Source organism: Puma concolor, chromosome D2 (genome assembly GCF_028749965.1).
Source record: "Puma concolor isolate L17-30 chromosome D2, mPumCon1.1.hap2, whole genome shotgun sequence".
NCBI classification, from domain to species: Eukaryota; Metazoa; Chordata; class Mammalia; order Carnivora; family Felidae; genus Puma; species Puma concolor.
This window is the reverse complement of record NC_141677.1, coordinates 34,442,779-34,469,901: the sequence shown is the minus strand read 5'-3', so window position 1 is coordinate 34,469,901 and position 27,123 is coordinate 34,442,779. Positions and strand designations below refer to the sequence as shown.

Below are 27,123 nucleotides of genomic sequence, written 5' to 3'. Positions count from 1 at the left end.
TCTCTCTCTCTCCACCCCCACCCCCCCCACCGCTTGGCCCCTCTCTCCAGCTCATGCTCTCTTCTCTTTCTTAAAAAAAAAAAAAAAAAAAAAAAAAAAAAAAAGCGCAACTGAAGGTGAAAAAGCTGCCACAACATGGAAGGTAGAAGCTGCAGAAAGTTGATTTCAGAAAGAGAAGAGCTGTGAGTGCTGTGATGGGGAGGGAGTCCTGATCATGGAGAGAGGAGTGAGAGGAAAACAAAGAGAGAGAGAGAGAAAAAATGAAAGTGCGTGTGGGGAATTGCACAAGAAAAATTCTTCCCCCAAACCGTTGACTGGAAAAATGAGAGGGGCTGAACACAGCAAGTTTTTATACACAGTGGTGCACAAAGTCTAAAGTTTTGGAGGTCAGCACCATTGCCAGGGTCATGTCTGGCAGGCTTAATGAGGCTCTGGTGGGGAAGGAGGGTGGAGACCCAGAAGTGGACAGCATGGCCTAGGAATCCCCTAGGTCACACCCCAACTAAGAGTGCATTTGGGAGAGGGAACACAGCCTCTCCAAGGGGAAAAGACCCAGCCAGCACCATTGAGCTGCCCTGTTCACTAACATAGGAAGGGAGATGCTGGCTGGGGACAGTGAGCCTTGGTGCTGGCTTTCTGCCATGCTTTACCATAAACTCCAAACCTCTGTGTAGTCACTCAGCTGATATCTGGGACAAGCCAGCACTGGCCACAGTGCAGTGAGACTCTCTTCCAGAGGATCAGTGCAGCTCCGTGCACTATGCAGATCTCTAAAATTTAGAATTTTGAAACCCAGCCACACGCCTGAGATAAAACACAGGAGTGTCGTGCCACCCAGCAGTTGGACAGCTCAGATGCAGACAGGGTGAAGGTTGGGATCTGGCCAAAGCTGGGGACACAAGAGAGGTGATTGCTCTTCTGTGAGGACTTCCTGAAGAGTGGTGGGCACAAGCTCCTCATTTCAGGGATGAGACAGCTGGTGACACCATTTTCACCCTGCCCATCAGCACTGACGGACTTCACTAAACAAAACAGTGCCACCAAGAGGATGGCAGAGCTACTTACACCAAGCCCTGCCCTCCTGTGCCCTGCAGATGCATCTCCACTAGAGCAAGTCCACTTGAGAATCAGTCCAGCAGGCCCCAACCCCAGAAGACCAGCACAAATCCCTCACATGCACCAAGTATACCAATCATAGAATGTTACAAAACTTTAGCTCTAGGGGAAATAGGATCTAGCTTCCTTTTTTACCCACCCTTATGATACTGAAAAAACTATTTTATGATTTTATTTTATTTTATTTCTTAATTTATTACATATATATGTTTTGGGTTTTTAAAGTTTTTATTTATTTATTTTGAGAGAAAGTGAGTGAACAGGGAAAGGGCAGAGAGAGAGAGAGGGAGAGAGAGAGAATCCTAACCAGACTCTGCACCATCAGCACAGAGACCAAAGTGAGGCTCAAACCCATGAACCATGAGATCATGACCTGAGCCAAAACCAAGTCAGTCAGTTAACCACCTGAACCATCCAGGCTCCCCACGTATATATGGTTTTTTTGGATCTAGCTTCTTTTAACAAGCAGACTTTGTGTTCCCCCACCTTAGGATACAGAAAAAGCAATTTTATCATTTATTTAATTTTAAAATGTTATTATATCTATATATCTATCTATTTTGGATCTGTCTCCTTTTAACAAGAAACACAAAGGATCCAGCTTCCTTTTTTGTTTTTTTTGGGGTTTTTTTTGGACCTTGACAATATGACAAGATGAACGAATTCATCCCAAAAGAAAGAACAGGAAGAAGTAACAGGCAGGGATTTTATCAATACAGATATAAGTAAGATGTCTGAATTATAATTTAAACCAACAATTATAAGGATAGTAGCTGGGCTTCAAAAAAGCATAGAAGACACTAGAGAATCCCTTACTGCAGAGATAAAGGAACGAAAAACTAGTCAGGCCAAAATTAAAAATGTTATAACCAAGATACAAACACAAATAGATGCTATGACAATGGGGATGGATGAAATAGAGGAACAAATCAGTGATATAGAAGATAAAATTATGGAAAAGAACAAAGCTGAAAATAAGAGTGAAAGAAAGGCATTGGATCACAAATGTGGACTTAGGGAACTCAGCAACAAAGCATAATAACATTAGTATCATAAGAGTTCCAGAAGATGAAGAGAAAGAAAAAGGGCCAGAAGGTTTGTTTGAGCAAATAACCAAGACATATCATAGTGAAATTCACAAAACACACAGACAAGACAAGAATCCTGGAAGCAGCAAGGGAAAAAAGTCCTTAACTTACAAGGAAAGGCAGATCAAGTTCATTCTAGCAGATTTGTCTATAGAAACTTGGCAGGCCAGAAGGGAATGGCATGATATATTCAACATGCTGAATAGGAAAAATATGCAGCCCAGAATACTTTATCCAGCAAGCCTGTCATTCAGAATAGAAGAAGAAATAAAGAGTTTCCCTGACAAAAACTAAAGAAGCTCATGACCACTAAATCAGTCCTGCAAGAAATATTACAGGGGTCTCTTTGAGTGGGGAAAAAAAGGACCAAAAGCAACAAAGACTAGACATCACCAAGAAACACCAGCTTTACAGGCAACACAAAGGCACTCAATTCATATCTATCAATAATCACGCTAAATGTAAATGGACTGAATGCTCTGATCAAAAGGCATAAGGTATAAGAATGGATTAAAAAAAAACCCTGTCTATATGCTGCCTATAGGAGACTCATTTTAGACCTAAATACACCTGCAAATTGAAAGTGAAGGCATGGAGAACTATCTATCATGCTAATGGACATCAAAAGAAAGCTGGAGTAGCCATACATATATCAGACAAACTACATTTTAAACCAAAGACTGTAATAAGAGCTGAAGAAGGGCATTAATAACAATTAGAGGGTCTATCCATCAAGATCTAACAATTTATGCCCTGTACTTGAAACACCCAAATATATAAATCAATAACAAACATAAAGAAACTCATTAAAATAATATAATAATAGTAGGGAACTTTAACACCTCCACTTACAGCAATGGATGGGTCATCTAAACAGAAAAATCAACAAGGAAACAATGGCTGTGAATGACACACTGGACAGGATGGACTTAACAGATATATTCAGAACATTTCATCCTAAATAGCAGAACACACATTATTTTCTTTTTCTTTCTTTCTTTCTTTCTTTCTTTCTTTCTTTCTTTCTTTCTTTCTTTCTTTCTTTCTTTCTTTCTTTCTTTCTTTCTTTCCTTTCTTTCTTTCTTTCTTTCTTTCTTTCTTTCTTTCTTTCTTTCTTCTTTCCCTCTTTCTTTCCCTCTTTCTCTCTTTCTTTCTTCCCTGAGTAGGCTTCATGCCCAGTGCAGAGCCCAAACAGGGTTTGAATCCATGACCACAAGATCAAGTCCTGAGCTGAGCTCGAGTCAGATGCTCAATAAACTGACCTGCCCAGGTGCCCTCCACATTCTATTCAAGAGCCCATGGAACATTCTCCAGAATAGATCACATACTGGGTCACAAATCAGCCCTCAACAAGTACAAAAAGATTGAGATCATATCATGCATATTTTCAGACCACAATGCTATGAAACTTGAAGTCAACCACAAGAAAAAATTTGGAAAGACCACAAATACAGGGAGGTTAAGAACATCCTACTATAGAATGAATGGCTTAACCTGGACATTAACAAAGACATAAAAAATACGTGGAGGCAAATGAAAATGAAAACATGCAGTCCAAAACCTTTGGGATGTGGCAAAAGCAGTCCTAAGAGGGATGTATATTGCAGTATACATTATATTGCAGTATACATATATATTTCTTGCCTTAGGAGACAAGAAAAGTCTCAAGTATACAACCTAACCTCACACCTAAAGTAGCTAGAAAATGAACAGCAAATAAAGCATAAAGCCAACAGAAGAAGGTAAATAATAAAGATAAGAGCAGAAATAAATGATATGGAAACAACAACAAAAACAGTAGATCAAGAAAACTAAGAGCTGGTTCTTTGAAAGAATTAATAAATTGTTAAGTCCCTAACCAGACTTATCAAAAAGAAAGAAGAAAGGACAAAAAAAGTAAAATTACAAATGAAGGAGGAGAGATCACAACCAACACCACAGAAATATAAACAATTATGACAAAATATTATGAAAATTTTATGTCAACAAACTGGGAAATCTGGAAGAAATGGACAAGTTCCTAGAAACCTACAAACTAGCAAAAATGAAACAGGAAGAAATGGAAAATTTAAACAGACCCATAACCAGGGCACCTGAGTGGCTCAGTTGGTTAAGCATCTGACTTTTGGTTTTGCTCAGGTCATGATCTCATGGTTTGTGAGTTCGAGCCCCACATCAGGTTCTACACTATCAGTGTGGAGCTTACTTGGGACTCTCTCTCTCTGTCTCTCTCTCTCTGACCCTTCCTTGCTTTTACTCTTTCTCTCTTTCAAAATAAATAAATAAAAACTTTTTAAAAACAGGCACCATTTAAAAAGACCCATAACCAGCAAAGAAATCGAATCAGTAATAAAACATCTCCCAACAGAGGCAGCTGGGTGGCTCAGTCAGTTGAGCATTTGACTCTTAGCTTTGGCTCACATTTGAGTGTCGAGTCAGGCTCCATGCTGGGTCTGAAGCCTACTTAAGATTCTTTCTCCCTCCCTCTATTGCTCATGGTCTCTCTCTCTCTCTCTCTCTCTCTCTCTCTCTCAAGAAAAATAATCTTCCAACAAACAAAAGTCCAGGGCCACCTGGCTTCCCAGGGGAGCTCTACCAGACATTTAAAGAAGAGTTAATACCTATTCCTCTCAAACTGTTCCAAAAAACAGAAATGGAAAGAAAAATTCCAAACTCATTATACAAGGCCAGCTTTATCTTGATTCTAAAACCAGAGATCCCACTAAAAAGGAAAACTATAGGCTAATATCCCTGATGAAACTGGATGCAAAAATTCTCAACAAGATACTAGCAAATCTAATTCAACAGTACATAAAAAAAGAATTATTCACCACGATCAAGTGAGATTTATTCCTGGTTGCAGGACTGGTTCAATATTTGCAAATCAATCAATACAATACACCCCATTAATAAAAGAAAGGTTAAGAACCATATGATCCTCTCAATAGATGCAGAAAAAGCATTTGACAAAATAAAGCATCCATTCTTTTTTTAAAATGTCTATTTATTTTGAGAGAGAGAGAGAACAAGTGGAGGAGGGGCAGAGAGAGAGGGAGAGAGAGAATCTCAAGCAGCTCTGTGCTGCCAGCATAGACCCCAACACAGGGCTCGAAATCACAAACCGTGAGTTCATGACATGAGCCAATATCTGAGTCAGACACTTAACTGACTGAACCACCCAGGTGCCCCTTTTTTATCTTTTAAAAAAATGTTTATTTATTTATTTTGAGAGACAGAGAATATGAGTGGGGTAGGGGCAGAGAAAGAGGGAGAATCCCAAGGAGGCTCCACACTGTCAGCACAGAGCCATCCTTCTTGGCAACGAAGAAGTCAGACTTTCACTATTTACAGATGACATGATACTCTATATAGAAAACCCAAAAGACTCCACCAAAACATTGCTAGAACTAATGCATTAATTCAGTAAAGTTGCAGGATATAAAATCAATGTACAGAAATCTGTTGCACTTCTGTACACCAATAATGAAGCAGCAGAAAGAGAAATCGAGGAATCGATCCCATTTACAATTGCACCAAAAACGATAAGATACTTTGGAATACACCAAAGTAAAGAGGTAAAAGATGTGTACTCTGGAAACTATAGAACACTTATAAAAGAAATTGAAGAAGAAATAAAGAAATAGAAAGACGTTCCATGCTTATGGATTGGAAGAACAAATATTATTAAAATGTCTATACTACCCAAAGCAATCTACACATTTGATGCAATCCTTATCAAAATAACACCAGCATTTTTCACATAGCTAGAATAAACAATCCTAAAATTTGTACGGAACAACAAAAGATCCTGAATAGCCCAAGCAATCTTGAAAAAGAAAAGAAGTTGGAGGCATCACGATTCCAGACTTCAAGCTATATTACAAGGCTGTAGTGATTAATACAGTATGGTACTGGGCCAAAAACAGACACATAGATAAATGGAACAAAACAGAAAACCCAGCAATGTACCCACAACTTATATGGTCAACTAATCTTTGGCAAAACAGGAAAGAATATCCAATGGAAAAAAGATAGTCTCTTCAACAAATCGTGTTGGAGAAACTGGACAGCAACATGCAGAAGAATGAAACTGGACCACTTTCTTACACCATACACAACAATAAATTCAAAATAGATGAAAGACCTAAATGTGAAACAGGAAACCATCAAAATCCTATAGGAGAACACAGGCAGTAACCTCTCTGACATCGGCCGTGTCAACTTCTTACTCGATATGTCTCCTGAGTCAAGGGAAACAAAAGCAAAAATAAACTATTGGGACCTCATCAGATAAAAACCTTCTTCACTGTAAAGGAAACAACAAAACTAAAATACAATTTTCATAATGGGAGAAGATGTTTGCAAAAGACATATCTGATAAGGGGTTAGTACAAAATGTATAAAGAACTTATCAAACTCAACACCCCAAAAAACAAATAATGCAATTAAGAAATGGACAGAAGATGTGAATAGACATTTTTCCCAAGAAGATATCCAGATGGTTAACAGACACATGAAAAGATGCTCAACATCACTCATCATCAGAGAAATACAAATCAAATACAATGAGATATCTCATACCTGCCAGAATGGCTAAAATTAACAACACAGAAAACAATAGCCAAAGTATGGAAAGAGCCCAAGTGTCCATTGACTGACTAATGGATAAATAAGATGTGAGATACACACAGACACACACGCACACACACACACTGGAAGAGTGCTCAGCCATCAAAAGGAATGAAATCTTGCCGTTTACGATGACATGGATGGAGCTAGAGTATATTATGCTAAGTGAAATAAATCAGTCACAGAAGATAAATACCATACAATTTCACCCATATGTGGAATTTAAGAAAGAAACAGATGAACATATGGGAAGGGGGGAAAAAGAGAGAGAGCGAATCAAACCATAAGAAACTCTTTATGATAGAGAACAAACTGAGGGCTGATGGAGGGAGGTGGGTGGGTGGATGGGCTAAGTGGGTAATGGGTATTAAGGAGGGTACTTGACATGTTGAGCACTAGGAGTTATATGTAAATATTGAATCACTAAATTCTACTCCTGAAAGCAATATTACATTATATGTTAACTAAGTAGAATTTAAATTGAATTTTGAAAAAATTAAAAAAAAAAGAAATGTAAACGTGGATGGAAATTAGGATGGACACACTGCTTCAGCAAGGCTTGACTTGTGATCAAAATTTTCTCTTCTTCAGTTTTGAAGCTTTCCCTTCCCCTTCACTTGTTTTTCTGTAGAATCTTTTGTTCCAGGAACTTGGTATGGCTGGCTGGCACCAGTGTTTGACATTCTTATCACAACTGCCCAGATCCTGTATTTTCCTATAAAACCCCTCAACCTCCTACCCAGGGTGGGGGCTTTCACTCTTGGAGGCATTAGCCTGCTGCAGCCTCCTTTGTATGGCAAAGTAATAGACTATCTCCCTTCTTTATCCCTAAATCTGTCTTCGTATTACATATTTCAGCTCTGGAGCACAGAGGTTGGTTTTTGACAACAGTATGCACTCTATTTTGGGAGTAATGCCATTTTATTTACTGGTACAAGTATTGTCTAGGACCAGTTCAAGAATTTCCAATTCAGTTGAACTGAATGATAGCGACTATACTCATCTATCTAATTAATTCTCAGTTACCTCTGCTGTGATATACATTTAGTTTTTGGGATGAGGCATGAACAAAGTAGTTTCCTTCAGGTGTCAGATGATAGGAATTTACCCAGAATTGCAGAGCCCAGGCTGTTGCCTAGCCTAATGAGTTACATTACCTCTTACTGTAACAATGGATTTTATTTTCTTTTTCTTAGAAGGGTATTTTTTTTTTAAAGAGCTTTTTCTAAAAACGTTTATTTATTTATTTTGAGAAAGAGCATGAACAGGGGAGGGGCAGACAGAGATGGAGAGAGAATCCCAAGCAGGCTCCAAGGTGACAGCACAGAGCCTGATGTGGGGCTTGAGCTCACAAACTGTGAGATCATGACCTGAGCTGAAATCAAGAGTTGGACACTCAACCGACCGAACCACCCAGGAGCCCCTATTTTATTTTTATTAGTCTTCATGCCCAGCATGAAGCCTAACGTGGGACTTGAACTCAAGACCATGAGATCAAAATGTGAGCTGAGATCAAGAGTTGGATATTTAACCAACTGAGCCACTCAGGGGGCCCTGTCAGAAGGGCATTTTAAACTACCAAAGTCCATAGTCTGTTTTAAGTGGTCTTGGAGCAAAAGTTCAGATAAGGGAGCATTTAAGGAGAGCCAAGTGGAAAAGATCTATAATAGCTGATTAATCAATCTCCACCCATACTGTGAAACCATATTTCCACACCTTCCACTTGGGTTCAAGTTTATATTATCAAAAGAACTGCAAAAGATTCTAAGATGCTCTACCAAAGTCTAAATGCCCCTGTTCCAAACTATTTCACATAACCACAGAATGATCACTCTCTGTAATCACTCATTCTATCATGTTCCTTCTTTGCTCGAGTCTTTATCAAATCTTACTAGGTACTTTGGAAGTCAGAACCATCCACCAACTTACCTTTCTTAATTAAAAAAATAACAAATAAATTCTTGCTAAGACCCTTGAAACACCACACAAACTCACTTGCTCACATATGATTTGCTCATTATCTCTTTTCTTTACCCTCATGTCTAATAATTCTCTAAAAAAAAAAAACACGTAGAGTTATCAAACTCTAGATGTGGCATTCTATGAAGTTACTCAGTTTATGCCACAACATTTACAGATGTTTATAGGAGGCTTAATACATTTATGTGTGTGTGTGTTAGATATTGACATTTAACCATAGTCCCCTTATGGTCAGGAATCATGTGTTCTATACCCCACTCTGCTCCCTGACACATACAGACAAGACACATGCCTTTAAAACAGTGTATGGGATGGGTTTCTAATAAATGCTGGTGACCTCTTGATGAACTGAGCCTTGATTTTTTATACTTCTGAGCCTTTGAATCTTTTGCTCAAATAAAATCTCACATAATATAGGTTTTAGTTAAATTTGGAAGTCCTGCAGCTCTGCCCTCTTCACTAACCTTCTGATGTTTATTTTCATCCCTGTAGTGGCCTGTGAATTTGAAAATTACTAAATCTAAAAGAAAAAGAAGAAAATGGACTATTCAGAATTAATAAGCTAATAACCAAACCATAATTGAAACTCAACATCCTGTAGCTGTCAACCTTATGCATTCTCTCAAGTCACTGGTATTTCTGAATTGATCTGATGTGTAACAGGAATTTGAGAACTGGCCTGTTAATAACAAGGTGGGCAAGGTTGCCTAAGGTCCTTGGTCCAAACGTGGCATTTTCTTCCTTCTCTTTTCTTCCTTCACTTTTCTCCAGATGGATTTGGGCATTCCAGCAATGACCAAGTGCTGCAACCAGCTGGATGTCTGTTATGACACCTGTGGTGCCAACAAGTATCGCTGTGATGCAAAATTCCGATGGTGTCTCCACTCTATCTGCTCAGATCTGAAGCGGAGTTTGGGTTTTGTCTCCAATGTGGAAGGTAGGTATCTTAAGGGAATCTACTGGTGAGCAGGGAGTTTTGTTCCTGTTTTCATACAGAAATATATCCAGAGCCCCTTTATGCAAAGAGACCATTAGAGCTCACTGAACTTTCTTTATAGAACACTGTGACGAATGTTAAGAAGGGTGAAGGAAGATTCTGGGCATTCCTTCACTAAAGTTCTTGCTGTCCTGCCCAGGAGCTGCTGGCCCCACTCCTGATGGACAGGGCTACACCAAAGCCTTTCCAGAGATATAAAAATCTATCCTTTAAGACTGGAGAAAGAGTTGCCCAACTGGCTTTGGTTATTCATTCCACTATTAAATAATTTTCCATATCAGGAATTTTTCTGTAGGACCACTTGGTTTGGTTTAAGCCCTTTTTTTCCTTATTTTGTTTTCAGTTGGGGAAAGAATTTTTTAAAACCTATCTTTTTTGTTTAAGCTCTTTGTATTCTTCAGGATAATTATTTTTAAACAACTGCTTAGCTACCCAGTTTCTAGCACTGATTGTGTAATTTCCTTTTCCTAATTCACCTTAGGAAAAGCTTTAATCCTTTAGTTTCTGAAGCCAGAACATTATATTCAGGTATTCGCATTATATATTTTTAGATGGCAAAGTTTGAAATTTAAGCTTATAAGGAGTTGGCCTCATGCCACTGAGAAAGTCAGCAGTAGAAAGAATTTTGGATCATTTTCATAGATCGCTGTCTAGAGTGTAGTCCTAAAGTGAATGTGTGAAGGCTTCAAAATATGAATAATTAATTGGGCACTGTAAAAGGGAGTATCACTCTCTCTGTACCTACAAAAGGTGAATAAGTGCCTGCTGCTAATCCAAGGTCAGGTCAAGTTACTTCCTCTAAGCAATGTCCTATTGATTTTTTCTCCTAAATATCTCTTTGATATACCACTTGCCTGGTTACTGCAAGTTAATCTAATCTCTGGATCCCATCCAATCTATTTTCCTCATAGGGACCAGACACATTTTTGTACCATATAAATCCAGTCATTTCCACCCTCTGTGTAAGCCCTTCAATTGGTTCCTCTTCCTTAGGAATAAATCCAAACTCCTTAGTATGATATACATAGCCTTTCCTGATCCAGCGCTACCCTACCTCTCCAGCATTATTTTGCTTATTTCTGATTTCTCTCCTGACTTCTACCATTCCAAACTACTTGGGTTGATGAACCATATTTTTCTGCCTCTGCAGTTCCCTCTGCTTGGAACACTCTGATCATTTTTTGTTGTTGTTGAAATAGCTTTATTGATATGTAATTCACATACTATACAATTCAACCATTTAAATGCTTTTAAAATATGTTCACGGGGCGCCTGGGTGGCACAGTCGGTTAAGCGTCCGACTTCAGCCAGGTCACGATCTCGCGGTCCATGAGTTCGAGCCCCGCGTCAGGCTCTGGGCTGATGGCTCGGAGCCTGGAGCCTGTTTCCGATTCTGTGTCTCCCTCTCTCTCTGCCCCTCCCCCGTTCATGCTTTGTCTCTCTCTGTCCCGAAAATAAATAAAAACGTTGAAAAAAAAATTAAAAAAATAAAATAAAATAAAATAAAATAAAATATGTTCACAAAGCTATGCAATCAGGCCCATAATCAATTCTAGAACATTCTGACCACACCAAAAGGAATCCCCATAGCCATGAACAATCCCTCTCTCTTTTCCTTTCCTGGCCTTTGGCAATCATGAATCTGCTTTCTACCTCTATTGATTTGTCTGTTCTGGACATTTCATATAAATGGAATCATAAAATATGTGGTCTTTTGTGACAGACATTTTTAACTTAGCAAAGTTTATCTGTGTTGTAGCGTGTATCAGTATTTTGTTCCTTTTTATTGCTAAGTTATAGTCCATTCATTATATGGATATAATGTATTTTCTTTATCCATTCATCAAATGAAGGACATTTGGGTTGTTTCTAACCTTTGGCTATTATGAATAATTCTGGTAAACATTGATATATAAGTTTTTGTGGAGACATATCTTTTCATTTCTCTTGGGTATATATCTGAGTGGGGGGGGAGGGATTCTGGGTTATATGGTAATTTTATGACAAACTGTTTTCCAAAATAGCTACACCATTTCACATTCTCACCAGCAATGTATTAAGGTTCCAATTTCTCTACATCCTTATCAACCCTTGTTATTATCTGTCCTTTTGATTATAGATCTTAGAGAATGTGAAATGGTATCACATTGTGGTTTTGATTTGCATTTCCCTGATTGCTAATAATGTTGATTATATTTTTATGTGCTAGTTGGACATTAAATATCTGCTTTGGAGAAATGTTTAATCAGATCCTTTACCTCTTTTTAAATTGGGTTACTTATCTTTTTATTATTGAGTTGTGAGTATTCTTTATATATTCTGTACACAAGTCCCTTATCAGATACATGCTCCACTAATATTTTCTCTCATTTTGTGGGTTTTTTTTCACTTTCTTGATGAAATTATTTGGAAAGCAGATGTTTTACATTTCAATAAAGTCCAACTTATCTATTTTTTTCCTTTTGTTGCTTGTACTTTTGGTGTCATATGTAAGAAGCCTTTGCTTTATCCAAGGTCACAAAGATTTGCTCCTATGTTTTCTTCTAAGAGCTTTGTTTTAGCTTATACACTTAGGTCTATGATCCACTTTTAGTTAATTTTTGTGTATGATGTAAGAAAGAGATCCAACTTCATTCTTTTGTATGTGGATATACAAATGTTCCTGCATATTGTTGAAAGACGTTTCTCATACTCAGTTGTTTTTGCACCCTTATCAAAAATCAGTTGAACAGAAATGCAGTATTTATTTCTAGATTTTCAATTCTATTTCATTGATCTATGCCAGTGGCACATGGTATTTATTATTATGGTTTTGTAGTAAACTTTGAAATCAGGAAGCAATCTTCAACTTTGTTCTTCTTTCTCAAGATTGTTTTGGATATTCTAGGTCCCTTGAATTTTCTTATGAATTTTAGGTTCAGCTTGTCAATTTCTGCAAGAAATGGCAGTTAGAAATTTGGTACAGCTTTTGTTAAATCCGGAGATCAATTTGAGACATGTTACCATCTAACAAAATTATGTTTCCTGATCAATGAACATGAATGTCTTTCCATTTATTTGGATTGTCTTTAATTTCTTTCACAGTGTCTTCTAATTTACAGAACACAAGTCTTACACTTCTTTTGTTTAAATTAAGTACTTTATTTGTTTTTTTGTTATTATAAATGAAAGTATTATCTTAATTTTATTTTCAGATTATTCATTGATAATGTACAGAAATAAACTGATTTTGTATACTGATCTATTATCCTGCAACCTTGCTGAACTCACTTATTAATTTTAATAGATTTTAGTAGATTCCTTGGGCTTTTCTATACATAAGATAATGCCATTTACATATCATCTTCCTTTCCAATTTGGATACCTTTTACATATTCCTCTTGCCAATTGTCCTGTCTAAGGGTTCCAGTACAATATTGAATAGAAGTGTTGAGAGCAATGTCAAGAGCAAATAAACAAATGGTACTAAACAACCAATGGGTTGAAGAAGAAATCAAGAGAGAAATAAAGACATTGAGACAAATGAAAATGGAAATACAACATACCTAAACTTATGAGATGCAGCAAAAGCAGTTCTAAGAGGGAAATTCATAGCAATAAATGCCTACATCAAAAAGATCTTGAATACATAGCTCAACTTTACACCTCAAGGAACTAGAAAAAGAAAAACATCGGAGCCCAAAGTTAGTAGAAGAAAGTGAATAACAAAGATCAGAGCAGAAATAAATGAAACTAAGACTAAAATAACAATAGAAAAGATAAATGAAACTAGGAGCTGTTTTGTTTTGTTTTTTTTAAAGATGAAGAAAATAGACAAACCTGTAGCTAGACTAATTAAAAGCTAATTTGAGAGGACTCAAATAAATAAAATCAGAAATAGAAGAGGAGACATTACAACTGATACCACAGAAATACAAAGGATCACAAAAGACTACTATGAATAATTATATGCTAATAAATTGGACAACTGAGGAGAAATGGGTAAATTCCTAGAAACATGTAGTTCCTAGGAACATTCAGTTCTTACTGAAACTGAATAATGAAAAATAGAATCTGAACAGACTGATTATTAGTAAAGTGATAGAATCAGCAATCAAAGATCTCTCAACAAATGAAAGTCCAGAGCAAGATAGACTTTTATTTTTCAACTTTTTTTTTGAGAAAGAATACAAGTGGGGGAGAGGGGCAGAGGAAGAGAGAGAGAGAGAGAGAGAGAGAGAGAGAATTCCAAGCAGGCTCCATGCTCAGCACAGAGCCCAACACAGGGCTTGATCTCACAACCATGAGATCATGACCTGAGCTGAAATCAAGAGTTAGATGCTTAACTGACTGAGCCACCCAGGCACCCCAAAATGGACTAAGTGGCTTCAACATTTAAAGAGAAATTAATCATCCATTTAAATGGTTTCAACATTTCAAGAAGAATTAAGCATCCATTCAAATGACTTCAACATTTAAGGAAGAATTAACACCAATCCTCAAATTCTTCCAAAAATTGAAGAGAAGGGAGCACTTCCAAACTTACTTTATGAGGACAGTATTATTTTGATACCAAAACTAGACAAGGACGCCATAAGAAAAAAATACTACAGATAAATTTCTGATGAATATAGACGCAAAAATCCTCAACAGAATATTAGCAAACCTAATTCAATTCAATAATATTAAAAGGATCATACATCATGATCAAGTGGGCTTTATTCAAGGGAAGCAAGAATTGTTCAACATCGGCAAATCAGACAATGCGATACAGCACATTAACAAAATGAAGGATAAATATTGTATGATCCTCTCAATAGATGCAGAAAAAGCATTAACAAAATTCAACATTCATTTGTGAAAAAAACCTCTCAACACAGTAGGTATAAAGGGAACATACCTCAACATAATAGAGGCCATATGTGACAAGCGCACAGCTAACATCATACTCAATGGAGAAAAGCTGAAAGCTTTTTCTCTAAGATCAGGAACAAGACAAGGATGCCAACTTTCACCACTTTTATTTAACATAGTATTGGAAGTTCTAACCAGAGCAATTAGGCAAAAAGAAGAAATAAAAGACATCCAAATTGGAATCAAAGATGTAAAACTACCACTATTTGCAGATGACATGATATCATATATGGAAAACCCTAAAGTCTCCACAAAGAAAAACATAAGCCTATTAGAACTAATAAATTCAGTAAAGTCACAGGATGCAAAGTCAATATACAAAAATCAATTTCATTTCTATACACTAATAATGAATTATCAGAAAGATGATTTAAGAAAAATTATCATTTACAATTGCATCATCAAGAATAAAATACCCAGGAATTAATTTGACCAAGGAGGGGAAAGACTTGTGCATTGAAAAGGGTCATACTACCCAAAACAATCTACAGATTCAATACAATTCTTATCAAAATTCTAATGGAAGGTGTTCTGAGATGCCTTTCGTAATAACCTTTACCCCAAAGGGATAGATTTTTCTTGTGTGGGTTCCCATACCGCCATGATATTACTTCCATCACAGTGTAGTGTAACCATTAGTTTACCTGTCCATCCTGTCGACCTCTTTGTCCAAACTGTGAGTACTTTAGTTGGGATCTCTTTGGTCTTTGCATCCCTGATGGCTAACAGAATGGCTGACCAACACATATGTTTTTCTTAATGAGTGAATTGTTATTCATCCCACACTTAAACAGAGAAAGCTACAGAAAACATAGTACAGTTATCTGAGGGAGTATTCTGCAAAAATGGTAGATTTTCCATGGAGTGTGCATAGTGATATAGGAGATTCTGATTGCTAAATGTGATTTTGACCTAGAGGCCCATAAAAGAAGGGCACCTCAAAGTATATTCTGCTTAATTAGATTGGATGGAAGCTTATTAAGTTTCTTTTAAGTGTATGTTCTTTTTAATTATGTATTTGGATCACTGCTTTTATTTTCCTCTGGGTATCATGTCATGCTTGGAATTGCATTCGTTTTTTAAATTACTCAAACTACTTGGGATAGTCTTGCGCATTAACCTTTTATTTCTCTTCATTTTTTTCTTTTTTTTTTTTTTTTCCTCTTCATCCTTTTCAAGTAGCCTGTGATTCTCTGGCTGATACTGTGTTCAATACCGTATGGACCTTGGGCTGCCGACCTTTCATGAATAGCCAAAGGGCAGCCTGCATCTGTGCAGAAGAGGAGAAAGAAGAGTTATGAGAAAGAGGTGATCCCTTCCTGGTTTTGAGTGATGCCACAGCTGTCAGTCTCAGAGATGGTAGTGTGGCAGATGTGTCTCATCCTTGCTTCCAAATGTTTGGATAACACAAAGCAAGAGAAAGGAAATATTGTTCTACAGCTGAAACATGAGTCCCATCCTTTGGGAGAACTGGAAAAAAGACATGGAGTGATTTGAAGACTACTCTTTATTTTACCGATGGTCTCCCCAACCAAGAAACATTTGCCTGGCAATTCAGTTCTTAGTTTAAAGACTAAAATAAAGACTAAAATATTGGGATTCTCGGATTTGGTAATTATATTCATAAGTGAAATTTTGCAGCATCCAACCATTTGGGAGGCAAGGACTTTCCTCTGATTCATGTTTCAGTTGCCAGTAAGCATCTCACATTTAATAAAGTGTTCTTTTTAGGAAATATGAAAAGAGATGAATGAATTCCATTATCACCAATGTGCTTCCATTTCACTTAGAAGAGAACAGAACCCAACCTGGTAAGTTCCACCAATGATAACAATCATTCCCACTGGTGCTGGAGAGATAAGAACAAGTGGGAAAGGTCAGAGACTTACTTGGTGAAGACCAGTGGAGGTGGAGGTCAGATGGAGTTAGGTCTCTGAGGTTCCATTTTTTTCCTTCAGTGAATTATTCCTGTTGATATTCCCAGTTACTAAGTGGTGTTAGTGTCATGGTAGGATCTGAGAAGCATTTCGTAAAAATTGCCACTGAAGATAGCTAGGAGAAGTCCCTGAAATCTGAGGACACACAAATGGTCAGTTGCTAAACTCTGGTTCTCAATACTGACTGCAGATTAGAATCACCAAAGGAGTATTAAAAAGCAGAAACCCTCTGGGGGTGGTATCTACCTATAGGTGTTTTATGAGTGCTCCCCACCTGATCTTGATGCACTGGGAGGGCTGAGGTCCACTAAGATCAGGGATCAGCAAATGAAACTCATGGGCCAAATCAGGTCTAACACTGCTTCTGTGGCGTTTTATTGGAACACAACCATATTCTCATTTGTTTATGGTCACTCCTGTGCTACAACCTCAGAGTTGAACAGTTGTGACAGACTGTATAGCCAGAAAGCCTAAAATGTTTACCATTTGGCTCTTGACAAAAAAAGCTGGCCAATTCTTGATCTAGGTCATTCTGTCCTTTCACTTCCGTTTGTTAATTTTACTGGTTGCATTAAGAACTGTTGATTATAGCCATTTCAAAAAAGAAAAAGAAGAAAAACTGTTTCCTGATCTTATGTAAAGCCATAAAAATAATTGGCATATTAAGAAATTGGATTTCATTGCATATAAAATTTATCTCTGTGATTTATAATATTTACTTCAATAAACTGTATTAAGCACCTACCTACAAAATAGAGCATGGTATAATTTACACCTTTTTTTAATTGCCATATCAGTCTGAGGGCTTAGAATGCCAAATAACAGGACATATGGTACCAAATTTTAATTTTGTCTACAGTTCAGTCATTGAACCACTTAAATGCATGTCGATACATTTATTAATATTTATTAATTGAAAACATTTCACGTAATATAAAAATATCAAAAGAAAACACTGTGCAAGAGGAAAATCAAATAATATTTTTTAGTACACACTTATACTGATAAACTTCCGAATCTCCTATAACTACTCTGCGTTTGAGTTGAAATTTCAGGGAATGATTATTATTTACATATTTAAGGAGTTGCTGGGTATTTAGGTCATAATTTCAAGCAACCATTTAATTTGTTTTAAGTTTATACTTCAGAAGAGCATGCCCGACTTTTGATTTTAGTGGTCCTATTGCATCCTACACGAGGTGTTTTATTGTAGGAAGGAAATGTGGGGAGCAGGGTGAGCTGCTTTCTTGCAGGGACAGCGTAGCTTTCGACGTTGGGAAGATGAAGCCCATGGGTTGGATCAGTCAGCAGTGAGGTGGCCTTTCCTGACCCAGCAGCCGGAGTCAGAATGAGTCAGTTCCGGGAGTCTGTCTAAACCCACAGTATAAGGTTCAAAGAAGCGCCATGTTCTAGGGTGTTGATTGGTGCTCTCAGAGGGCGTAGGGAGAAGTTCCAAAGAGGTGGGTGGCCCAAAGCCAGCACTCGGGTGTTGGGTGGTCCTAGTCCTCCCAGTCGATGCTGATCGGGCCGCCAGTCAGCATCTGGCTCTGCAGACCAGCTGTATCCTCTCCCTCTACTGCCTCACGACGCATTCGCCGGTGGCAGCCCTGAGCACAGCGAGAATGCTCGTCCAGCCTTCCACAGACAAGGACCTGGCAGTGCAGAAACACTTCCTGGAAAGACCATAATTATAATTAACAAAAATAATGATAACAGCTACCACTTGTGGGGCCCTTTCTAGAAGCTAGACACTATACCAGATGTTTCATATATATTGTCTCGTTTCATCTAAACAACAACTGTTTGAGGTAGATGTTATCATCCCCATTTTACGGATGAGGAAACTGAGACTTAGGTTAGGAAACTTGCCCAGATTCACAACATTGGTCAGGTGGCAAAGACACTGAGTCGTGTGGGTGATTTAGAACCCCACATCTATAACTTTTGCTTTTGTACAGGGACAGGAGAGACCTTTGAGAAGGCAACATCTAATAATGTTAACATCTTCATTCTTAGCATCAAAGTCTGGGAAAAACATTGATGCCCACACACTTCTGTGTAAAATAACAAGTTCTTTGTCCAAGCTTCTTCCTACAAGTTACCTCCCAAAGCATGCTGCCTGCTTGAGGAGGGAGATCAGAATTAGCCATCATGATTAGCAGGTGCTCTGGAACAGTGATGTAACTGTTCACTTAAATTCACTTAAACGCAGGGTGGAAAAGAATATTGGTCTCTTAAACTTATTTTGGTTTAAATGTCTCAACAACTCTACTAAAACAAAAACCAAAAAAGCCTCCACCTTAACATACTATCTATGGCCTCTTATAACTTCTGTGTATGTATAATTTTCAAAGACGTAGCATATTCAGTATGCGTGTAAACTGTTATGATAAAAGTTTTTTCATATCTCCTTTTTCTATGTTTCTCATTTAATAACTGCTTAGTATTGCATTAACTGATATATGGTAGGCCTGGTTGGGGGCTTTCTCTCATTTCCCATGTAACAGTGCTCTGTAAACACATCTAACACATCGTGTTTTTCTTTTTTTTTGCTTGTTTGTTTTCGAGAAACTGTCAGAATTGGAGTTTTTAGAATATGATTTTATGGTTATTGCTACATATTATCAGACAACTTTCCAGAAATTATACTCATTTATACTGTCACTGTATTCTCCCTATAACTTTGCAAGCATTGTGATAGCAAGCATTGTGATAAATTTTTATAAATTTAATATGCATAAAATAATGTCTCATAATTGTTCTAATTGGCGTCTTAAGTACTATTTTCACTGAACGCTTCACTATTTGTCTTTTCTGTGAATTTTCTGTCCATATCCTTGGCCAATGACTACCAAGCAGACTTTTTCAACCATATCTGCCCACAATGATTTAAAATTATGATCAGGGGCGCCTGGGTGGCGCAGTCGGTTAAGCGTCCGACTTCAGCCAGGTCACGATCTCGCGGTCCGGGAGTTCGAGCCCCGCGTCAGGCTCTGGGCTGATGGCTCAGAGCCTGGAGCCTGTTTCCGATTCTGTGTCTCCCTCTCTCTCTGCCCCTCCCCCGTTCATGCTCTGTCTCTCTCTGTCGCAAAAATAAATAAATGTTGAAAAAAAATTTTTAAATTATGATCATATAGTATTTTCTTTGAACAAGCACAGTGATTTTCTTGGGAGGGAGGCAGATAAACTGTGATATTAATGAAGGTATTAGGCTTCTAGGTGGCCAATTCTACAGTATTTTTCTTTACTTTATACAATTTTTTTTTATGTTTATTTATTTTTGAGAGTCAGAAAGAGAGCACAAGCAGGGGAGGGGCAGAGAGAGAGAGGGAGACAGAGAGTCTGAAGTAGGCTCCAGGCTCCAAGCTGTCAGCACAGAGCCTGACACGGGGCTCAAACTCATGAACTGTGAGATCATGACCTGAGCCAAAATTGGACACTCAACCGACTGAGCCACCCAGGCACCCCTACAGTATTTTTCAGAGGGGAATGCAGATCCTAACTTTGGTCTCATAGAGAAGGTCAACGAATTGGGACACCAGTTCAGGTCTGGGGGTGGGGGATGTAGGTTACAAGGTAAAGGTGTTCAGCTCACCTTGTGGTCTTTGCCCACAAACTTGAAGACAGGAACCTGAAAGTGCTTTGCTAAGTGGTCTCGTGATGTGTACTGCTTCACTGAGTCATCTGAAACACAGCTGAAAGCAAGACAGGAGAGCACGTAAGACTTGATTGTTTCTACAGAGGTGGAAAAACAATCCAGTCCAATGTGTTTGGTCCAAAGAGTGGCTGACTGGGCGGAGGAGGCTGGGCTGAACTCAAGCTTGTTGAGAATGAAGGAAAAATGAAATTCCCTCCCTAGAAAGGCATCTTCAGATACAACCCTGTTCATTAATCATCTCTCATTCTCTGTACCCACAAACTGGGCACAAGGACCTCTTGACATATCAATGTACTGAAGTGCCAGCAACAGCACCCACATTTATTCCAACGGTATCTCTGGAAATGAAGGTATCTTTGTAAGGCTGTATTTTTATTTGTAATACATGGTAGGGATTCTGCGGTTACATACTCGATAATTGGCTTAAAAAGGCTTTTCTTTTAACTAGACTTCATAAATATTTATTGGACACCTTATATACACTAACCCCCAAGGGGGGTTCAGAGATGAGCAAACCCCAACTTGTATTTCAAAGAGCTGCATAAAGACCTAAGTTCCAGAGAGAATAACTCGTTCTCCTGAGGAAAGTTCATTCACCTCCAAACTGCTGTAATTCCTCTTTTCCCAAATGTAACGCTAAGTTTTGGTTTTGTAGGGTTTTTGGGTTTTAATCTCAGGTCTACTGCTTGAAGTGAAACTCATAGGGTACGTCAGGGTTAGCTGAGGAAAAGATGTGTTATTGATTCTCAATTTTGAGACCACGGTTTAGTATTTGATGAACATTTTCTTCCTACAGGCCAGGGATTACACCTGTATCATCTTTCCCATTCTGAATTTTAAAGGAACTTTATTTTCCCTGAATGTATTTTCCCTTTTATGGATACCTAATAGTTCTTGCCTGCCAAGGCCAGGAAAAAAAAGTGGGGATCAGAAGTAAAAGTCTATGAAATTGGATACTTGCTCCACATGCTTAAAGACCACTTTCTAGTTCATTGCTAAGTTTCAGTGCCATTGAAAAATCCCATAAAATTGTTTAAAAATAAGGCATTGTGACTTATATTACCACTAGTACCATATTCCCCTGAACTGAAGAAGATCTAAATATATAATGCAGTCTCTTATTTCTTGTATTTATGTACTCATTTTCATTTTCCTGAGGTAAAGTTAATTTATGCCATCTTTTGATTACATTCTATAATAAATACCTACTGCATATCTAATCTAATGCAACATACTCTGCTGGGAACTGCAGAGGATATAAAGATGAAAAATATGGTCTGTGATGTCAAGGAGTTTACAGTCTGTATCTATGATAAAAAAGAGTAAAGCGATATTAAAATGGCACTTTTCATCTAAGTGCCTCACCATTTTCAATTTATTTTTACCTAAAAATACTATTGTTGTTGTTGTTGTTGTTGTTTCTTTTTTTTTTTTAAATTTTTTTTAACGTTTATTTATTTTCGAGACAGAGAGAGACAGAGCATGAACAGGGGAGGAGCAGAGAGAGAGGGAGACACAGAATCTGAAACAGGCTCCAGGCTCTGAGCTGTCAGCACAGAGCCCGACGCGGGGCTCGAACTCACGGACCGTGAGATCATGACCTGAGCCGAAGTCGGACGCTTAACCGACCAAGCCACCCAGGCGCCCCTGTTGTTGTTGTTTCAAGCGAGAATGAGGCAAAAAGAGTTGTTACAGGGTAATATATTACAGAAGAGAACCCAGAACAAATTCTGGCTCTTGACTTGGGGTTTGCCATGATTACACAATGCTGGTTCATCAGCTCTAAGCTGGTGTGTTGAAAGAAAGTAACATTGGTATATAGGATAATACAAAATCATTGATTACCCAAATGTTGTCCAGTATTTTATTTTGGAATTCAATATGTTTCTTTTTCTGGAGAATAACTTTCTAATTCTACTTTGCGTGGGCTTGTATTAAATTACTTTGCATTCTCAGAGCACAGGCCGATTGAAACTGGAGGGAGGTAAACGAGATGGGCCAAATATCAGGAGAAACCATCCCGATTTAAATTTAAGCTGAGGACGATGAATAATCAAACAGTTTATAAATGTAATCACACTGCATTATGTTTACTTTAGGGCTCTGGACTAGCTTCAGATTATTGTTATGTTAAATGCTCACGCAATAATTCATTTGACCAATATTTAATGACCCTATAGACTAGGCATTGAGGAGGAAAGAGAAGGAAAGAATATTTCTAGTTCAGGTTAGAAGGAATCAGGGAAGGCTTCATGGAGGAAAGAAATCCTGTTGAATCTTGAAGGACCAGTAAGATTCAGGCAGCAAGAAAAGGGGAAGAAGATTTCAGGCAGAGGAAAAAACAGGTGCAGTCAGAAGGGTGTAAGGAACAATGGAGTGTGGGAATTGCCTGTAGTTCCCTTTGCCAGGAGCAGAAACTGGAGAAGGCAGAGGTCAGAGGGTGAGGCACAATAAGCCAGGCTCAGAGTTGGATTTTATCTTGAGGAATTGTCTCATATACACCATTACAGTACTATCCATTATTGTGCCAGAGATGGGACTATTTGCCTGGTTACTAAATAGATCTCTACAGCTGTGTTTTTGAGTTCTTGTCTCTGGCTTTTAAGCATTTTAATTTCTCCTGTAGCATTTTCAGGAGGGGGGCTATTTTGTACATGCTAAGGGCTGGAAAATTAAATAGCACAGCTTCTTAGAACTGTCTAAAATAAAAAGTATATAGTCCTTAACTATCTGAATAACAAATACATAAACAAACTTTGCAAGCTTTATTGAGATTGTAGATTACATCTTTTTCCAGTAAGTGGGTTATGATTATACATTTATTTTTGTAAAAAGTAAGTACAGGGGAAGGAGAACACTCTTGGAATGAGAGAAAAGTTCCCTATCTTGATTATAGTGATGGCTTCATGAATGTATACGTCAGAACTTACCCAACTGTACACTTTCAATGTGTATGCTCACTGTGTGAGAATGGTACTCCAATAATGCTGTTAGAAAAAAAAAAAAAGGAACCAAAATCTCCTCTCCCCCTAAAAGAAAATCCATTCCTTAATCTATTAACTTTAGGATGTGAGTGAAAAAAAATAAATAAAAAGTGATACTTCTAATTTTCACTTTAAAGCTTTGTGAGGATAACTTTAAGATGGCAAGAAATCCCAAGAACTACAGACTCCTATGAGACCTATTACTGGCCACCCAAAACAGCTCAGAATGATAAATTTTCCATTTTCTGAACACAAGAAAAGGAGGCTACAGAAAGCTGAGGCTAGAAGTACTCCTGCTGGTAAACAGTGAAATTTACTAACCAAAGGAAATCAAGAGCCATCAAAGGTTTTCAACATGGATCTGACCATATATATATATATATATATTTTTTTTTTTTCAAAAATTTAAAGTTTGTCTTCCTTTTGACTAGATATCCAGGGACTCTTGAAGCTGAGATTTGAGAGTTGGGACTTAGGGGGCTGTTGGGAGGCTGTTTTAGCTGTCCAGGTGAAAGATAACAAGGGCTGGAATTAAGATAGTAAGAGAACAGAGAGAACAGCATGGGGGTACTGCTACTTTCTACAAAAGGCTCTTGGTTGATCCCAATGTGCTTCAAGAGTTGAAAAATCACTGTGTGAGAGATTGACAACAGCAGGTGGAGGTTGCCTGTGATGAGAGATCTGGTAGATAAAAGCTAAGTAGATATTTCAGAGTCCAGCAGGCCAATTAGCAAAGGGCATGGCCCATGTGGTGCTCTTGCTAGACCATTTCCCTTTCATTGAGCTGCAGTCCCCGCCCCTACCTGAGATATGTCCCACCTGACACTGAGAACAAGGAAGAAACTGATAAGATTCTGCCATGAGTTTGGGGTATGAATGTAATTTTCCTGGGAATGTAAGCAATGGATGGGATAACCGCCAGACTTCCAATGATCCCATGAGACACACATAGTTCTCAATCCAAGGATTCTTAGGAGATAAAGGAAATCTCCTTTGTATAAAACAGGCACAGAAAAACCAAATTTCACTTGATCTTTCTTCTCCTGAAACCTTCCAAGTATTTCTTTTCTCTCCTTCGCTACCCAAGCTGCTGCTGCTGCTTCTTCTTCTTCTTCTTCTTTTTTAAGTTTATTTATTCATTTTGAGAGAGGGAGAGAGAGAGAGAGAGCACGCACACACAAGCAGGCTCTGTGCTGTCAACACAGAGCTCGATGCAGGGCTTGAACTCACAAATCATGAGATCATGACCTGAGCCAAAACCAAGAGTCGCTCGTCGCTACCAAGCTTCTTAAAAGAGAAGTCTACAAGGGGTGCCTGTAGTCTACAGGGATGATTCTTGCTCCTTTATCTCTAGTCCTGACCTTGTTCCAAGGTCTGATATACATTTCCAACTGCCCACTGAACTTCTCTTCCCATATATCCTACAGGCATTTACAATTCAATAGCATTACTTGGAATTATCATATTCAATATTTCACCTCAAACCTGCTTTTCTACTTATAGCCTTCCATCTTGGTTAATGGCATCTAGTCAGTCACCTGAGCTAGACCCCTTGGAGTCATTTTTGACTCTCTGCTCCCTCACCAGTTTTTACCTCCAATATGTCAATGAGTGGCTTCTGAACCATTTAAGAACTCATAAGAGTGCCATGTTGTTTTAGGAAATGACCGAGTAGGCCTGTGCACTTAGAAGGTGGATGTGAACTGGGGGTAGTAAATCGTGTAAGCAGCATAATTACCCATCCTGGATGAGGTAGTACTTCAGGATCTCATCGATCTTGGAGGTGGGGGTGGCAAAGCAGCTCTCCACTAGGCTTTCTAAGCCATTCACGTGCACGACAGGCTCAATGCCAAAGTAGAGGGAGTCTCGAAGCTTGAGGGTGGGCAAAGCTTCCCGGTAAGGCTCTTCAAACTCATTGTCCTTGAAGATCTCCAGAGTGAATGGGAAGATTCCATGACTGCGGCCCATGATTTCCAGTGGGGTATTTCGAAGGTTAGGAACGTAGCCTTCTGAAATGGTGTACAGGCGTGGAAACTCGCAGGTCACTGGGATCAGCAGTTTGCTGGTTCGGATGATGATGTCCCCGCTGCTCCCTGGGGTCTGCTTGGGTAGACCTGTCACAAGGTTGCTTGCCACGATCTTGTCATTTACCACCTGAGCCAGGCCAGGGCCAGGAGAAGAAAAGATTTTATGTTTATTTCTAAGGAGTTCCCCATCCCCACCTCCCAAACCCTGCCCCACTCCTGACTGTAACATTCTCTCAACTTCTATTTACATCAAAACACATAAAAGATTTGGTTGCTGAAGACTGGAACTGTTTTTTTTTTTTAATCACTTCTTTTTAGCAAGATGTTCTGACTGTTAAGAATTTTATATAGTACTTCATGGTCAACCCACGCATTCCTTTGGAGTATTACTCATAAAACCTGAACTATGCAGAATCAGCAAATTCAAAGCTCTGGTATTTTAGGAAGGAATGGCTTCTATTTTTTTTTTTTTTTTTCTGGACTCCTAGACCTGCTGATCAGGCTGCGGCCTGACCTTGTGCTGAACTCATCCACAGGCAGAACTTCAGCTATCACATTTATGCAGATGACTTTCAGTTCTTTGTCTCCAGCCTTGTCTGCTCTCCGGGTGCCAGCAAATCCAACACACCACGGGGGCCTTTCTACTTAATCATCTACAGATACAATAAACACAATTTGCCTAAAGTGGGACCACCTTCTCCTGAGATACCACCCCCATGTCTCAATCTAAGTTCAATTAGCTCTCTGATTTCTCTTAGTCGAATTCAGCAAATAAATATTTATTTAATCAGAAGGTCATGAGAATCTCTGCCCTGATCTCCTGGATCCAGGTCCCCTTTTCTCTATCCATTTCTCATGCTTCTGATCTCATCACAACAGTGCCTGCAACCCCCCTCTATGGTATAGAGCCCAAACGTCTCACCCTCGCACACAAGGCAGATCTTTGGAAGCAGTCTCGCACCCCCACCTCCACCTTACCCCGTCTACTTTTCTAGTTTCCTTTTCCAATATGAATTCCTTGCCAGTCAGTCTGAACTGCCCATTCACTCAGCATAAGCCTTAAATATTCCCATATCTGAGACTTGCTCACTTGTTTCTCATCTGAAATGCCCTCTCCTCTCTGTATAAGCCACACACATGCTTCTACTCCAGTTCAAGTCCCATTTGTCTTGACATCCCCTATGTTTGTCCCTTTCTAGACTGCTATAGCACCTGTCATCTGTATCACTGTTTCTTTCTTTCTTTTTTAATTTATTTTTGAGAGAGAAAGAGAGGGAGAGAGCATGCATGAGTGGGGGAGGGGCAGAGAGAGAGGGAGAGAGAGAATCCCAAACCGGCTCTTCACTGTCAGCACAGAGCCCGACATGGGGCTCCATCCCAGAAACCATGACATCATGATCCGAGCCGAAATCCAGAGTTGGACACTTAACCGACTGAGCCTCCCGGGCACCCCTCACTGTTTCTTATTTATATTGTGTGTGTGTGTGTGTGTGTGTGTGTGTGTGTGTGTGATCTCAATACTACTGTGTATGTTCTCAAAAGTTAGGAATCTTATTTCATATATCCCTGAGACTTCAATGCAGATTCTTGGACAAAAATACAAACTTTGAACCTCTGTCTAGTTTACTACTCGAACTCATTTGTTACCTCATAAGTGAACTTTCATCTGTGTCATTTGCTTTCTTCAAGTAAAATAATTGGTCAGAGGAGATGCGACCAGTCTCCCAGTGCTGGTGCTGAGGCACTTGGGGAAATGTCTGTACACATTGGAGAGACAGGACCATTTAAGAACAGAAAGAGAAGAACTCTTCTTA

General features: G+C 38.6%; 2 protein-coding genes across 5 annotated transcripts in view; one reads left to right on the top strand and one right to left on the bottom strand.

The window, feature by feature from the left end:
- Window positions 1–16,302, top strand: part of PLA2G12B (phospholipase A2 group XIIB) — a 30,796-nt gene extending 14,494 nt beyond the window's left edge. For 3 of the 4 annotated variants that reach the window (XM_086679959.1, XM_025918340.2, XM_086679960.1), the window contains 2 exons: window positions 9,585–9,750; window positions 15,883–16,302. In XM_086679959.1, the coding sequence (XP_086536085.1) occupies window positions 9,585–9,750; window positions 15,883–16,004 (288 nt within the window). In that variant the 3' untranslated portion in view covers window positions 16,005–16,302. The remainder of the gene's footprint in view (window positions 1–9,584; window positions 9,751–15,882) is intronic. The other variant, XM_025918341.2, reaches the window with a different exon arrangement.
- OIT3 (oncoprotein induced transcript 3) overlaps window positions 14,491–27,123 on the bottom strand; it is a 31,976-nt gene continuing 19,343 nt past the window's right edge. Inside the window, exons 7-9 of the mRNA XM_025918358.2 lie at window positions 25,021–25,436; window positions 20,236–20,335; window positions 14,491–18,313 (exon numbers count right to left, since the gene is read on the bottom strand). Coding sequence (XP_025774143.1) covers window positions 18,140–18,313; window positions 20,236–20,335; window positions 25,021–25,436 — 690 coding nt within the window. The 3' untranslated portion in view covers window positions 14,491–18,139. The remainder of the gene's footprint in view (window positions 18,314–20,235; window positions 20,336–25,020; window positions 25,437–27,123) is intronic.